The sequence below is a fragment of the Somniosus microcephalus genome, chromosome 1 (genome assembly GCF_052327205.1).
Source record: "Somniosus microcephalus isolate GS21.2 chromosome 1, FLI_Smic_1.0, whole genome shotgun sequence".
Taxonomy (NCBI): domain Eukaryota; kingdom Metazoa; phylum Chordata; class Chondrichthyes; order Squaliformes; family Somniosidae; genus Somniosus; species Somniosus microcephalus.
This window is the reverse complement of record NC_140987.1, coordinates 120,115,885-120,131,592: the sequence shown is the minus strand read 5'-3', so window position 1 is coordinate 120,131,592 and position 15,708 is coordinate 120,115,885. Positions and strand designations below refer to the sequence as shown.

General features: G+C 46.8%; 1 protein-coding gene across 1 annotated transcript in view; it reads right to left on the bottom strand.

Moving 5' to 3' along the window:
* Positions 1-15,708, bottom strand: part of LOC147124327 (fructose-1,6-bisphosphatase isozyme 2-like) — a 119,787-nt gene that overhangs the window by 16,729 nt on the left and 87,350 nt on the right. The window contains exon 5 of the mRNA XM_085985023.1: positions 10,403-10,540. Within this exon, the coding sequence (XP_085841149.1) occupies positions 10,403-10,540 (138 nt within the window). The remainder of the gene's footprint in view (positions 1-10,402; positions 10,541-15,708) is intronic.

The window sequence follows — 15,708 nt, the reverse complement described above, 5'->3', positions numbered from 1 at the left end:
GCGGTGCAGGCTCGAGGGGCCGTATGGCCTACTCCTGCTCTTATTTCTTATGTTCTAGGATGTTTCCCCTCGTGGGGGAATCTAGAACTAGGGGGCATAGTTTCAGAATAAGGGGGCTCTCATTTAAAATAGAGATGAGGAGGAATTTCTTCTCTCAGAGGGTCGTGAATCTTTGGAATTCTCTACCCCAGGGAGCTGTGGAGGCGTAGTCATTGAATATATTCAAGGCGGAGATAGACAGATTTTTGAAAAACTGGGGACTCAAGGGTTATGCGGAGCGGGCAGGAAAGTGGAGTTGAGGCCTAGATCAGATCAGCCATGATCTCATTGAATGGTGGAGCAGGCTCGAGGGGCCGAATGGCCTACTTCTGCTCCTAATTCTTATGTTCTTATGTTCTTATTCCTCGGGCCAAGAGAGCCGGATGGTCTGTGTCACATATAGGTGCTATAATGTTGCTGCATGGAGGGAGTATTTCCTCTGTGTGCCATGTGTAGCAAAATCATAAATTTGTTCTTTATAAACACGTTTATATTTCACCACACATAGCACACTTCCTTCTTATTGATCAACAGCAGGCATCATTTGCAGGATGAACCAATGCCTGTTTCTCCTTCCTCCCTTTCAAAGATGTTGGACTACGGTAAAACCATCAATTTACCATGAAATCCATCTAGTCGCCAGATCTCTAAGACTAGGCAAGTTGGAATGACTCAAATTTGTGTCCTTACAATGGAAGTTCAACACGTTTTTGCTGTACAGAATGTCTATTACTCAGATTAGACTCTATATTATTATTGTAAAATTGGCCCAAAGGATATTATTTTGTTCAGATGGTCAGTAAGTGTGCTTGACAAAAGGAGCAGTATCTGCCTTGCAGGAGCCCCATGTAAAGGTTTGCTTTGGGACCCCTACATTTTACTAGACAAGGATACTAAATACTACCTATTACTCTGGTGTTAAACATGCACACATCGACTGTGAAAAGGCATGTTTGTAATAGGTAATATAAAAATAGTTGACAAAATGGTCAGGGATCAGCTATTACCATTGCGTAGGTATCCTTTCACTGGATCCACTCGGGACCCCGTGCGATTGCACGGGTTGCACAATCCTAAGGTCGCCCCTGCTTGACCGACCAAGACAAGTTGTACCTGAGAATTCCTTTCAAATGTCAACCTAATTAATTTTTTCCATTGTTCAGAGGTGAGTTTCTATTCAAAACATATCTGAGAGCTCAATAACATGGGAAAAGTGACCTGTAACAGAGGTGTGCATACCCACCATTCTGTTTGACCCTGAGCTGATTTTTTTAACCCCATATCCAGTTTCTCACCAATACTACATTCTTCTACTTCTGGGACTAGTAATGTCCCTACTTCACTGTTAGTAGTTAGCACTGTTCACCACTGTTCGTTATAACTGTATCACTGACCACTATTGTATCACGGTACGAGGTCGCCTCTTGCCACACTGCTATACCTGGGATGACCACTGCCGACTCCGCCTTGGCTCCACCCACCAGGCCAGGTATAAAGGTGAGCGACTGGCTGGTATTCCTCCTGCTTGGATCGGATCACCCACGAGAGTGGGCTCTGTTATTTAGTCAATAAAAACCTTTAGTCACCTTCGTAACTCTTCGCCTTTTATTGGAGGAATTGATAGGTATATCAATTTTATTGACTAAATTTAATGATGTCCGACAACGAGTCACAACCGGCGGAGGAGCCACCAGCGCAGCTCCCAGGAGCACAGCCACACCAGCCAGCTTGGCTGCGAGCCCTCAGACCGCCGTACCTGGACCTGAACCCACGAGCAGCAAACTCAGCCGCAGACTTTAAACACTGGCTGGTCTGCTTCGAATCATACCTGAGAGAATCCAGCGTCCCTCAGGCATCCAAACTAAGTGTCCTGCAGGCACAACTGAGCCCGAGAGTATACACTCTCATCGAGGACATGACTACCTACGAGACCGCCATCAACCTGCTGAAACAGAAGTACCGGACCCCGGTAAACTACATGTACGCTAGGCACCTCCTAAGATCACGGCCGCAACAGCCAGGAGAATCAGTAGCCGAATTCTCACAGGCGCTATATGCACTCGCCAGGAACTGTGACTTTAAATCGGTGTCGGCAGCCGAAAATACTGAAGATAATATCCGCGACGCATTCCTGAAAGGCCTACGGTCCGAGTACTCACGGCAAAGACTGCTGGAAGCTAAAGACCTCAGCATGGAAAAAGCTGAAGCCCTCGCTATCTCCCTGGAAGTGGCCCACCAAGATCAGGAAGCATTCACCAGGTACTGCTCGCGACCCTGGGACTCGGGCCCGACCCCTACCACAGCACCCTTCCCAGCGCCGCCCCCGGGACCTACCTCTGCGTCGGCGTCCCGGACCCGACCGGCCCCGCCACCCCCGGCACCGGCCCCGACATCGGGCATCCGCGATCGGGCCGCCGGCTGTTTTTTTTGTGGCCAGGAGAAGCACCCGAGGTCGCGCTGCCCAGCCAAGAACTCCATGTGCAAAACCTGCCTGAAGAAAGGCCACTTCTCCAAGGCCTGCAGGAGCGGATCCTCAGAGGCCAGCAGTGCCGCATGCGAACTATGGGGGCGGCCATCTTCGTTTAGGGCAACTGAGGCCAGCATCCCCACACATGAGTCATGGGGGCGGCCATCTTTGTTTAGGGCAACTGAGGCCAGCATCCCCACACATGAGTCATGGGGGCGGCCATCTTTGATTAAGGCAACCGACCCCAATAGTGCCTCATGTGAGCTACGGGGGCAGCCATCTTCTCCGTCATTTTGCCCTACCTCGTGGGAGACGCCATTTTACTCACCATGCCCGACCGCCTCGCCCGCAGATGACAACGACTCGCTCAGCTACACACTAGCTTCCGTCACCCTGGACCAAGCCCGCCCGCACCATCTGTCCAAGTCAATGATGGACATCAAAGTGAACGGCCACGCCACGACCTGCCTGTTCGACAGCGGAAGCACGGAGAGCTTCATCCACCCAGACACGGTGAGCCACTACTCCCTCTCTGTCCTACCAACGCGCAGCCGAATCTCGATGGCATCGAGGTCCCACGCCACGGACATCAGCGGCTACTGTGTCGTGACCCTGTCGGTTAAGGGCACGGAGTATAAAAACTTTAAACTCCTCGTCCTCCCCCATCTCTGCGCTGCCGTCCTACTAGGGCTGGACTTCCAATCCCACCTCCAAAGCGTAACCCTAGCATACGGTGGACCCCTCCCCCCACTCACAGTCAACAACCAGCAAACGTTAAACCGCCCACCGCGTAACACCTGCAGCCTCTCCACCCTCAAGGTCCCGCCACCCTCTCTGTTTGCTAACCTTACCCCTGACTGCAAACCCGTCGCTACCAAAAGCAGGCGGTATAGCGCCGGGGACAGAGCCTTCATTAGCTCTGAGGTGCGGCGCCTCCTGAAAGAGGGCATTATCGAGGGGAGCAGCAGCCCCTGGCGTGCCCAGGTCGTAGTCGTAAAGACCGGTGATAAAAACCGCCTGGTCATCGACTACAGCCAGACCATAAACAGATATACCCAGCTGGACGCATAGCCCCTCCCCCGCATATCTGACATGGTCAATCAGATTGCACAGTATAAAGTATTCTCGACCATCGACCTGAAGTCGGCCTACCACCAACTCCCTATCCACCCTGAGGACCGCCAGTATACCGCCTTCGAGGCGAATGGGCGCCTATACCACTTCCTTAGGGTCCCCTTCGGTGTCACTAATGGGGTCTCGGTCTTCCAAAGGGAGATGGACCAGATGGTTGACCAGAACGAACTGCAGGCTACATTCCCCTACCTAGATAACGTCACTATCTGCGGCCGCGACCGGCAGGAACATGACGCGAATCTGGAGAAATTCCTCCGTACGGCCCAACGGCTGAACCTCACCTACAATAAGGAGAAATGCGTGTTTAACACCACGCGCCTTGCCATCCTCGGCTGCGTAGTGGAGAACGGAATCATCGGCCCCGACCCAGAAAGAATGCGCCCCCTCATGGAGCTACCCCTCCCCCACTGCCCTAAAGCACTTAGGAGAACCCTGGGGCTTTTCGCCTACTATGCCCAATGGGTACCCAATTACGCGGACAAAGCCAGACCCCTCCTGAAAGCCACTTCCTTCCCCCTCACGGAGGAGGCGTGCGCGGCCTTCTCCCTCATTAAGGGAGACATAGCCAAGGCCACGATGCACGCAGTGGACGAGTCCATCCCCTTTCAGGTGGAGAGCGACGCATCCGACTTCGCCTTAGCCGCCACCCTAAACCAGGAGGGGAGGCCAGTGGCCTTCTTCTCAAGGACCCTACAGGGCCCCGAGATCTGACATTCGTCGGTCGAGAAAGAGGCCCAGGCGATCGTGGAGGCAGTACGGCGCTGGAGGCACTACCTGGCAGGCAAACGATTTACCCTCCTCACCGACCAGCGTTCGGTGGCTTTCATGTTTAATAACAAGCTGAAGGGCAAAATCAAGAATGACAAGATTTTGAGATGGAGAATCGAGCTCTCCACCTACGATTATGAGATCTTGTACCGGCCAGGCAAGCTGAACGAATCCCCTGATGCCCTTTCACGAATGACATGCGCCAGCGCGCATATCGATAGGCTTCAGACCCTCCACGACCAGCTCTGCCACCCCGGAGTCACCAGACTCTACCATTTCATTAAGGCCCGCAACCTGACCTACTCCATCGAGGAGGTCAGGACCATGACCAGGAACTGCCAGACCTGTGCGGAGTGCAAACCGCACTTCTATAGGCCGGACCGAGCAAGCCTGATCAAGGCCACCCGCCCCTTCGAGCGCCTGAGCATCGACTTTAAGGGGCCCCTCCCGTCCTCTGACCGTAATGTGTACTTCCTCAACATCGTTGATGAGTACTCCCGTTTCCCCTTTGCCTTCCCCTGCCCCGACATGACCAGTAGCACGGTCATTAAGTGCCTGAATGCCCTCTTCGCCTTGTTCGGGTTCCCGAACTATATACACAGCGACCGGGGCTCCTCCTTCATGAGCGAGGAACTCCGGCAATTCCTCCTAGAGAGAGGTATTGCAGCAAGCAGGACCACCAGCTACAACCCCAGAGGTAACGGTCAGGTGGAAAGAGAGAACGCGACGGTATGGAAGGCCGTCCTCTTAGCCTTAAAGTCTAAGGGCCTCCCAACCTCCCGCTGGCAAGAAGTCCTCCCGACAGCGCTGCACTCCATCCGGTCATTACTTTGCACGGCCACTAACACCACCCCCCATGAACGAATGTTCGTTTTCCCCAGGAAGTCGACTACGGGAACCACTCTACCAACCTGGCTGACCGCCCCGGGGCCGGTCTGGCTGCGGAAACACGTGAGGGCCCATAAAACGGACCCCCTGGTCGAGAGGGTGAACCTCCTGCATGCCAACCCCCAGTACGCCTACGTGGCGTACCCAGACGGGCGGGAGGACACTGTCTCCCTACGAGACCTCGCACCCTCAGCCGATCCGGAAACACCGCCACCACCCCCCCCAACCCCAGCCCAGGTAGACGGCATGCCGGAACCCCACGAGCCCTCGCCGACCACGCAAACACCAGCATCAACACCGGATAAGGCACCAGCACTGGATAAGGCAACACCACCGCTGCGGCGATCGGAGAGGCTTACGAAGCCTCCGGACAGACTGACCTACCAGAATTGGTAGTACACTTCACCCCGCCGGACTTAATTCTAAACAAGGGGTGAATGTGGTAAACCACGTTCACTATCGTATCACTGTTAGTAGTTAGCACTGTTCACCACTGTTCGTTATAACTGTATCACTGACCACTATTGTATCACGGTACGAGGTCGCCTCTTGCCACACTGCTATACCTGGGATGACCACTGCCGACTCCGCCTTGGCTCCACCCACCAGGCCAGGTATAAAGGTGAGCGACTGGCTGGTATTCCTCCTGCTTGGATCGGATCACCCACGAGAGTGGGCTCTGTTATTTAGTCAATAAAAACCTTTAGTCACCTTCGTAACTCTTCGCCTTTTATTGGAGGAATTGATAGGTATATCATCCTTTCACTGGATCCACTCGGGACCCCGTGCGATTGCACGGGTTGCACAATCCGAAGGTCGCCCCTGCTTGACCGACCAAGACAAGTTGTACCTGAGAATTCCTTTCAAATGTCAACCTAATTAATTTTTTCCATTGTTCAGAGGTGAGTTTCTATTCAAAACATATCTGAGAGCTCAATAACATGGGAAAAGTGACCTGTAACAGAGGTGTGCATACCCACCATTCTGTTTGACCCTGAGCTGATTTTTTTAACCCCATATCCAGTTTCTCACCAATACTACATTCTTCTACTTCTGGGACTAGTAATGTCCCTACTTCTTCCAGACTGTTACTGAAAATCTAATCCAGGCCTTGAATATTGATGGTCTTCCATTTCCACCCATCACAAACATCAGTTAATGCAGAACTCTCTGACCCAAGTCCTCTCCTATATGAAGTTCTGTATATCCATTTCCCCAGTCTTTGCAAAGCTCTCTGTGCCCCAGCAGATCAATTTCAAACACCTCTTCCTTGTTTTCTCATCTTCCACAGCCCCGCATCGCCCTAACTGAGAAATCTTCTCCAGCCTTACATTTTACCTAGTACAATGCATTCCTCAGATTCCGGGTTGCTTTTTGTTCCCTGCTTCCTCTGCGGCTACACCAGGAGCTGATCTTTTAGCCATTACCTCTCTGCACTTCGAAATTCTCTCCCAAAGCCACTTTGTCTTGTTATCGCTCTCCCTTTCTTCAAAAAATCCAGCTCCTCACCTGTGCATTAGGCCTCTTCTCCTAATTTTCTTCCCTTTCCTGCTCAGTGTCCTCCTCTTCCCTTGTAAGGTGCTCCAAGATATTCTTTTACATGAGAAGTGATATATAAATGCCATTTACTGTCTCAGGCAGGGTGGCAGTAAAGACCTATAATAGTTTGCAGTGCCCTTGGTAAGGGATGGTAAAATTGCCCAGGATTCCTTCATCACAACACATTGACCCTTCTACTGGAAGTGCTTATGTACAGATATTGAGTGAGTAGAGGATCAGGCTCAGCTGCGATGCCCACCCAGGACATGTAGCCTGCTGGCATTCATTGTCAAGGCTCACACATGACTAATTGCTACCTGAGTAAGGTGCTGGAGGGTGACTAGCACCTGAGGTGTCATAATTCACTGAGGATTCAAGGTATTCCAAAGAGGAGAGAATTGGTGAGAGAGAAAAATACCTGTCACAAGACTGCTTTTGTTTGTGACTCAAACATGTGCTGAAAAACATACCGAACCCCCATCTAATCTGGCGAGTAACCAGTTAAACAACTAACGAATGGCGCTGCGTAACATCAGTTAACAGCCCCAAACAAACTAGTTACACAATCAGACTGATCAAAGGTCATGCCATACTGTCGACAGAGCGTTAACCGAATACTCTGCAGGCGCTCTCTAGATTTGTTTGTTCCCAAGTTGCCTTAAAGCAGAGGCAGCAAGGTTCGGCGTTGCTCAGATTAACCAAGGAAAACATGTCAGCTTGGCTCAGTTGGGAGCACTCTTGTCTCTGGGTCAGAAGCAAGTTCATACCAGGATTTGAACATATAATCTATGCTGACACTCCAGTGCAGTACTGAGGATAGGGTTGTCATTGTCAGAGTTGTTGTCTGCTTCATGAGACATTAAACGGAAGTCCAGACTGACTGTTCAGGTGGATGGTCAAGATTTCAGGGCACTATTTGAGGAAGAGCAGGGAGCTCTTCTAATGTTCTGGCCAATACTCCTCCCCCAATCAACACCACAAAAATAAAAAAAATTGCTGATCATTCATGTTATTCCATTCATGTTATTCTTGTTTATGGACATTGCTAGTGCAGAATGGCTGCATTTTTGCCTAGATAACAAGAGTTATTGCCTGTCAAAAGTTGCCACTTGCACCGAATTTTTATTATATTTTAGTCCATTTTTTAAAAATTTCAGTTGTACAAGAATTGACATGTTTTCTCAGGTGAAAATACGACACATACTTACATAGTTCTTATTATGCATACATATATTGACGAGAACCTAATGCAGTTCTGTAGATTTTGGTGGAAGTACTAGTTAGTAGTGTAAGAGTCATTCCCTGTCAGGATTCTTTAGTCACCTCAACATCTCTGATTCGGGACTGAGGCAAGCACAATGTTGCCACCCCCACCACACCTTCACCCCCAAGCGATGAATTATTAGAAGTTAAATTTGATATGGCAAGAGCTGAAGTGAGTGAGGAATAGTAAAATGATTGCAGTAATGGTGGACACGCTGATTCCAACCCCTGTGTAGCCTTCGTTGCAGAGGTCAACTGGAGTCCCTTGTCCACAGCAGCCCTGGCTGAGGTTAGCTAACTCAGCACTGACCCCCCAGATCAAAATCAAGATCTTCCAGGTCAGCAAGTACCGTGCCTGTGGTGCACTTCATTTACTTTAGATTAATCTATTAAATTAATAGCTGGCTTATTGCAATTAGATTTTTATGATTCCCAAAGGTTTTATATATTTAGAAAAATGCTACTGATAGACATATGAGTCATTTGCCGCAGCGGAAGTATGCTGAGTTCAAGGAATTAAAACCATTCTCTACTAGCAGCCAGGTCTTGAGCACGTAATCTAGGCTGACACTCCAGCACAGTACTGAGGGAGTGCTACACTACTGTCTTTCGGATGAGATGTCAAACTGAGGCCCACGTCTGCCCACTCAGGTGGATGTATAGGATCCCACGGCATTATTGGAAAAAGAGCAGGGGAGTTCTCCTGGTGTCTTGGCCAACATTTGTTAGTCATTCTACAACTAAAACAGATGATCTGGTCATTTATTTAATTTTTTTTGAGGGACCTTGCTGTGCACAAATTGGCTGCCATGTTTCCTACATTACAGCAGTGCCTACCTGGGTTCAAATTCAACTAAAAGAGTGCCCTCTCAGGCTGATTGTAAGGGTCCCATCCCATGTGAAATGAGTCCAGGCAAGTTTTCAAACATGTGAGACACGTGATCGAACTTTTTGATGAGGTAACAGAGAGGGTTGATGAGGGCAATGCGGTTGACATGGTGTACATGGATTTCTAAAAGGCGTTCGACAAAGTGCCACAAAATAGGCTTGCCAGCAAAGTTGAAGCCCATGTAATAAAAGGGACAGTGGCAGCATGGATAAGTATCCATGGCTAAATGACAGGAAACAGAGAATAGTGGTGAACGGTTGTTTTTCGGACTGGAGGAAGGTGTTGCTCAGGGGTCAGTACTAGTACCACTGCTTGTCTTGATATATATTAATGACCTGGATGTGGGTGTACAGGGCACAATTTCAACATTTGCAGATGACACAAAACTTGGAAGTATAGTGAAAAGTGAGGAGAATAGTGATAGACTTTAAGAGGTCATAGACAGGCTGGTGGAATGGACGGAGACATGGCAGATGAAATTTAACGCCGAAAAGTGTGAAGTGATACATTTTGGTAGAAAGAATGAGGAGAGGAAATATAAACTAAAGGGTACAATCCTAAAGGGGGTGCATGAACAGAGAGACCTGGGGGTATATGTGCACAAATCGTTGAAGGTGGCAGGGCAGGTTGAGAAAGCAGTTAAAAAAGCTTACGGGATCCTGGGCTTCATGAATGGAGGTATAGAGTACAAAAGCGTGGAAATTATGATGAATCTGTATAAAACACTGGTTCGGCCTCAACTGAAATATTGTGTTCAATTCTGGGCACCACACTTTAGGAAGGATGTGAAGGCCTTAGAGAGGGTGCAGGAAAGATTTACGAGAATGATTCCAGGGATGAGGGACTTCAGTTACGTGGATAGAGTGGAGAAGCTGGGGTTGTTCTCCTTAGAGCAGAGAAGATTTGGATGAGATTTGATAGAGGTGTTCAAAATTATGAGGGGTCTGGACAGAGTAGATAGAGGGAAACTGTTCCCATTGGCAGAAGGGTCGAGAACCAGAGGTCACAGATTTAAAGTGATTGGCTTAAGAACCAAAGGCAACATTAGAAAAACTTTTTTACTCAGCGAGTGGTTAGGATCTGGAATGCACTGCCTGAAAGGGTGGTGGAGGCGGACTCAATCATGGCTTTCAAAAGGGAGTTGGATAGGTAACTGGAAGAAAAACATTTGCAGGGTTACGGGGAAAGGGCGGGGGAGTGGGACTAGCTGAGGTGCTCTTGCAGAGAGCCGGCACGGGCTCGACAGGCTGAATGGTTTTCTTCTGTGCTGTAACCATTCTATGATTCTATCATTCTTTGCCCACAGGAGTGACAGTTAATTGAAATCACTTGCCAGGCTTGATTGATTTGAACCTATTAGATTTGAATTTTGCTAAGATTACTGAAGGTTCCCTTTAATATATTAAAGTTCATACCTCAGGAAACTTTTTCTTCTGGATATATTCTGTGAGTGCAGGATCGAAGTATTTGGCATAACCCTCATTCAGACTGTATATACTTCCCTTCTTCTTTATTTTCACATCCTGTTCCACAAGAATAAATTCACCTACAGCCTAAAGAAAGAAAGAGAATTATCACAGTGGTCAAGTAATATAAGTTTTAGATGATTAGAATTAAAGCTGAATCGTTTGGTGGTATTTGCTACAATTAATGTTAATATTATTTTGGTTTTAAATAACTAATTAATCTGAAGCACATTTACTTTAACTTAATTTTACAATTTACAGAACTAAAAATTATCACATGAAACTCAGCAAATTATAATGATTTGAATTAATTTATATATTTTAATAACTTTATTATTTTTTGAATTCAGTTTGAAAGGACTATATATGTATCAGGAATAGGATCTGATGATGGGTGTGTGGTGTCAGAATGCCTCTTGATGTGTTCATCTAAAGCTGACAAAGGAAACCACAAATGTACTGAGAGTTCTAATCTGTAGATGTAGCTTTGTGTGTTTCTTAATACTTAATTCTCTTTTTCTCACCAGTTTTCCTCTGCCTCTCCCAAAAGAGTTGACATCTTGCTATAGTACCATTCCATGGGCACCTGGCATCCTCTGGTACCTTGTCAAATGGTTATTGTTCATGTTTCAGCTTTCACAGTGAGTTTTGGGAGACAATTTGCCGAAGGGGATGGTGGGTGGGGATGGGGGGTTGGGGGTGGCGGGTGGGGGGCAGTGGGGACATGTTTAGGTAAGATGTATGCTGTAAGTAGTTTTGAAATAATAGCAAATGAATATGCAGTAAGGGTTTTGGTTCATCCTATTAAACTTAAGAAACACTAAGAAGATGACAAGGAGGCATAGTGCATAAAGAGGGTGGCATAGTGCCAGTGCATCCCACAATGAGCACAGGTTTAATCCCCCTTTCTGTAGGGGGTTTTGGTTTGGGGTTTGTGTCTGGCCAGTCAGGCGTATCTGAGCTGCTCCAGCCCCGTGCAGTTCGAATCGCTTCCCCTCTGGTTCTGACCACCGGACTTATTACGAGCAGCGATATAAACAAAACGAGACCAGTGGTTTGGTGCAAAGAAAACCAATGTTTATTAAAAATAGAGAAAAATAAACACTATATAGAGAAAATCACTATGTATGTAACACAATTACACTTAGCGGGGGAGGAGAAACAGACACATCGAGGGAAAATGACTAAAATGACAATTTTAGCAATCCCCTTAACTCCCACCCTTTACACCTATCTAAGTTGTCTTGTGATGGGCCAGAACGTTTATGTTCACCAGTCTCGGATGTTAGAACGCCAGCTCCGTGCCCCGTTGCCTGCTGATGTCTTTAGGGTTTTCACCGCCCAGAGCAGAGATACCCCAGTGATTCAAAGGTAACTGTCGGTATCCTGCTTCCCTGGACGGGCTCTTCGTCGTCGATCTTCTTGATGGTAAGGCAGGGCACCGGAGTCCAGGTGAGAGAGAGAGAGAGAGAGAGATATGGCTTCCCAAGGGACTACTTACACCCCTTTCTGGGAGCTCTTATCACTCGCCAGATCAGCCTGTTTCTTTGTCTGACCTGGACGTGTTGAAGATGATACAAAGGAAACCGATCTGGGCCCATCGACCTGGATGGCCGGTTAATCGGTCTTTAAACATCCCATAAGTGTTTTCCTTTGTGTAACTGGTCTTGTGATGGGGCCATTCCAGTTTTAATGCCCCGTTGATCGTTTCCAAACAGTGTTGAAGTCAGCTAACGAAGGTCTGAATGCAGTTATTACCCGTTGATTATCTGTGCAAACGGCCTTGATGGGTTTTAATCAGAGGCCCGAATGCCACTGTTTGCTTCTCATACATAAATGCAGAAGGCCTGTCTGTCTTCTAATTTCTGGAACATTCTTTCTTTGTCAGTCCAAACCTGAACTTTGCAGGCCTTGGCCATGAGGTTGATTGTAGCCATCTTGTTGGGTCCTGGAGCCCTGGATTTTAAACTCAGTCCATAAGAACATAAGAAATAGGAGCAGGAGTAGGCCAATCGGCCCCTCGAGCCTGCTCTGCCATTTAATAAGATCATGGCTGATCTGATCCTAACCGCCAATCTACTATCACAGAACCATCTCTTGAATCTAACAGAATTAGACACACGAAATAGGAGCAGGATCAGGCTACACGGCCCCTGGGCCCGCTCCGCTACCCACAGGGCCATGTCCGATCCGAACCTAGACTCATGTCCAAATTCCTGCCCGCTCCCCGTAACCCTTAATTCCCTTTACTTCTAGGAAACTGTCTATTTCTGTTTTAAATTTATGTAATGATGTAGCTTCCACAGCTTTTTGGGGCAGCATATTCCATGGACCTACCACCCTCTGAGTGAAGTAGTTCCTCCTCATCTCAGTTTTGAAAGAGCAGCCCCTTATTCTAAGACTATGCCCCCTAGTTCTAGTTTCACCCATCATCGGGAACACCCTCCTCGCATCCACCTGATCCAACCCCTTCACAATCTTATATGTTTCAATAAGATCGCCTCTCATTCTTCTGAACTCCAATGAGTAGAGTCCCAATCTACTCAACCTCTCCTCATATGTCCATCCCCTCATCCCCGGGATTAACCAAGTGAACCTTCTTTGTACTGACTCGAGAGCAAGTATGTCCTTTCTTAAGTATGGACACCAAAACTGTATGCAGTATTCCAGGTGCGGTCTCACCAATACCTTGTACAACTGAAGCAATACCTCCCTATTTTAATATTCTATCCCCCTAGCAATGAAAGCCAACATTCCATTGGCCTACTTAATCATTTGCTGCACCTGCATACTAACCTTTTGAGTTTCGTGCACCAGGACCCCCAGATCCCTTTGTACTTCAGTACTTTCCAGTTTCTTGCCATTAAGATAATAGCTTGCTCTACGATTTTTCCTGCCAAAGTGCATAACCTCACACTTTCCAGTATTGTATTCCATCTGCCAAATCTCTGCCCACTTACTTAGCCTGTCTATGTCCCCTTGCAGGTTTTTTTATGTCCTCCTCACTCACTACTTTCCCTCCCATCTTAGTATCATCTGCAAACTTTGATATGTTACACTCGGTCCCCTCCTCCAAATTGTTAATATAGATTGTAAAGAGTTCGGGACCCAGCACCGACCCCTGCGGAACACCACTAGTTACTGATTGCCATTCTGAGAATGAACCATTTATCCCAACTCTCTGCCTTCTGTTAGATAGCCAATCCTCTATCCATGCCAGAATATTACCCCCAATCCCGTGATTTTTTATCTTAAGCAATAATCTTTTGTGTGGCACCTTGTCAAATGCCTTTTGGAAGTCTAAATACACTACATCCACTGGTTCCCCTTTATCCACCCTATATGTTACTTCCTCAAAGAACTCCAGCAAATTTGTCAAACATGACTTCCCCTTCATAAAACCATGCTGACTTTGTCCTATTAAATGATGATTATCCAAATGTCCTGTTACTGTCTCCTTAATAATGGACTCCAAAATTTTACCTACCACAGATGTTAGGCTAACCAATTTATAGTTTCCAGCCTTCTGTCTACTGCCCTTTTTAAATAAGGGTGTTACATTAGCAGTTTTCCAGTCTGCCGGGACCTTTGCTGAGTCCAGGGAGTTTTGGAAAATTATTACCAATGCATCCACAATCCCTACCGCCACTTCCCTCAAGACCCTAGGATGTAAGCCATCAGGTCCAGGTGATTTATCCGCCTTGAGTCCCATTATTTTACCGAGTACCACTTCCTTAGTGATTTTGATTGTGTTTAGCTCCTCCCCCCCCTATAGCCCCCTGTTTGTCCAGTGTTGGGATATTCTTAGTGTCTTCTACTGTAAAGACTGATACAAAATATTCATTCAGTGTTTTTGCCATCTCCATATTTCCCACCATTAATTTCCCGGTCTCACCCTCTAAGGGACCAACATTTACTTTAGCCACCCGTTTTCTTTTTATATAACTATAAAAACTCTTACTATCTGTTTTTATATTTTTTGCTAATTTACTTTCATAATCTATCTTCCCTTTCTTAATCAATCTTTTTGTTATTTTTTGCTGTCTTTTAAAGTTTTCCCAATCCTCTATCCTCCCACTAGATTTGGCTACCTTTTATATGCCCTTGTTTTTAGTCGAATACTATCCTTAATTTCTTTACTTAGCCACGGATGGCTGTCTTTTCTTTTACACCCTTTTCTTCTCAGTGGAATATATTTTTTTTGGAAGTTGTAAAATAACTCCTTAAATGTACACCACTGATCATGTACCGTCTTACACCTTAATCTATTTTCCCAATCCACTCTACTCAATTCCACTCTCATACCTTCATAGTCTCCTTTATTCAAGCTTAGCACGCTTGTTTGAGATCCAACCTTCTCACCCTCTAATTGAATATGGAATTCAACCATGTTATGGTCACTCATTCCAAGGGGATCCTTTACTAGGACATTTTTAATTAATCCTGTCTCGTTACACAGGACCAGATCTAAGGTTGCTTGCCCCCTGGTCGGTTCAGTTACATACCGCTCAAGAAACCCATCCCTAATCCACTCAATGAACTCATCCTCAAGGCAGCCCTGCCCAATTTGATTTGTCCAATTAATATGATAGTTAAAATCCCCCATAATGATAGATGTTCCCTTATTACAAGCCTCAACTATTTCCTGATTGATACTCCATCCAACATAATTGCAACTGTTCGGAGGCCTATAGACTACGCCCACTAGTGCTTTTTTCCCCTTATTATTCCTTACCTCCACCCAAACTGTTTCATTATCCTGATCTTTTGACCCAATATCATTTCTCTGTATTCCAGTGATTCCTTCCTTTATTAACATAGCCACCCCACCTCCCCTTCCTTCCTGCCTGTCCTTCCTGATCGTTAAATAACCTGGTATGTTTAATTCCCAGGCATTGTCACCCTGCAGCCATGTTTCTGTAATGGCCACAAGATCATACCCATATGTAGTTATTTGTGCCATTAACTCATCTATTTTGTTACGAATGCTACATGCATTCAGATAGAGAACTTTCAAATATGTTTTGTGACACTTAGTTCCTGCTTTTGCCCTTTTTATTACTTTACCTTTTACTCCATACCTTCTGCCCCTTCCTGACACGCTCTGGTTTTTAATTTCCCCACTAAGTCTATGACCTTCTCTGTTGTCATTTTTATTATTTGCTCTCTAGGAACCTCCCCCTCACTAGTTAGTTTAAAGCCCTCTCTACAGCCCTAGTTATGTGATCCGCCAGGACTCTAGTCCCAGCACTGGC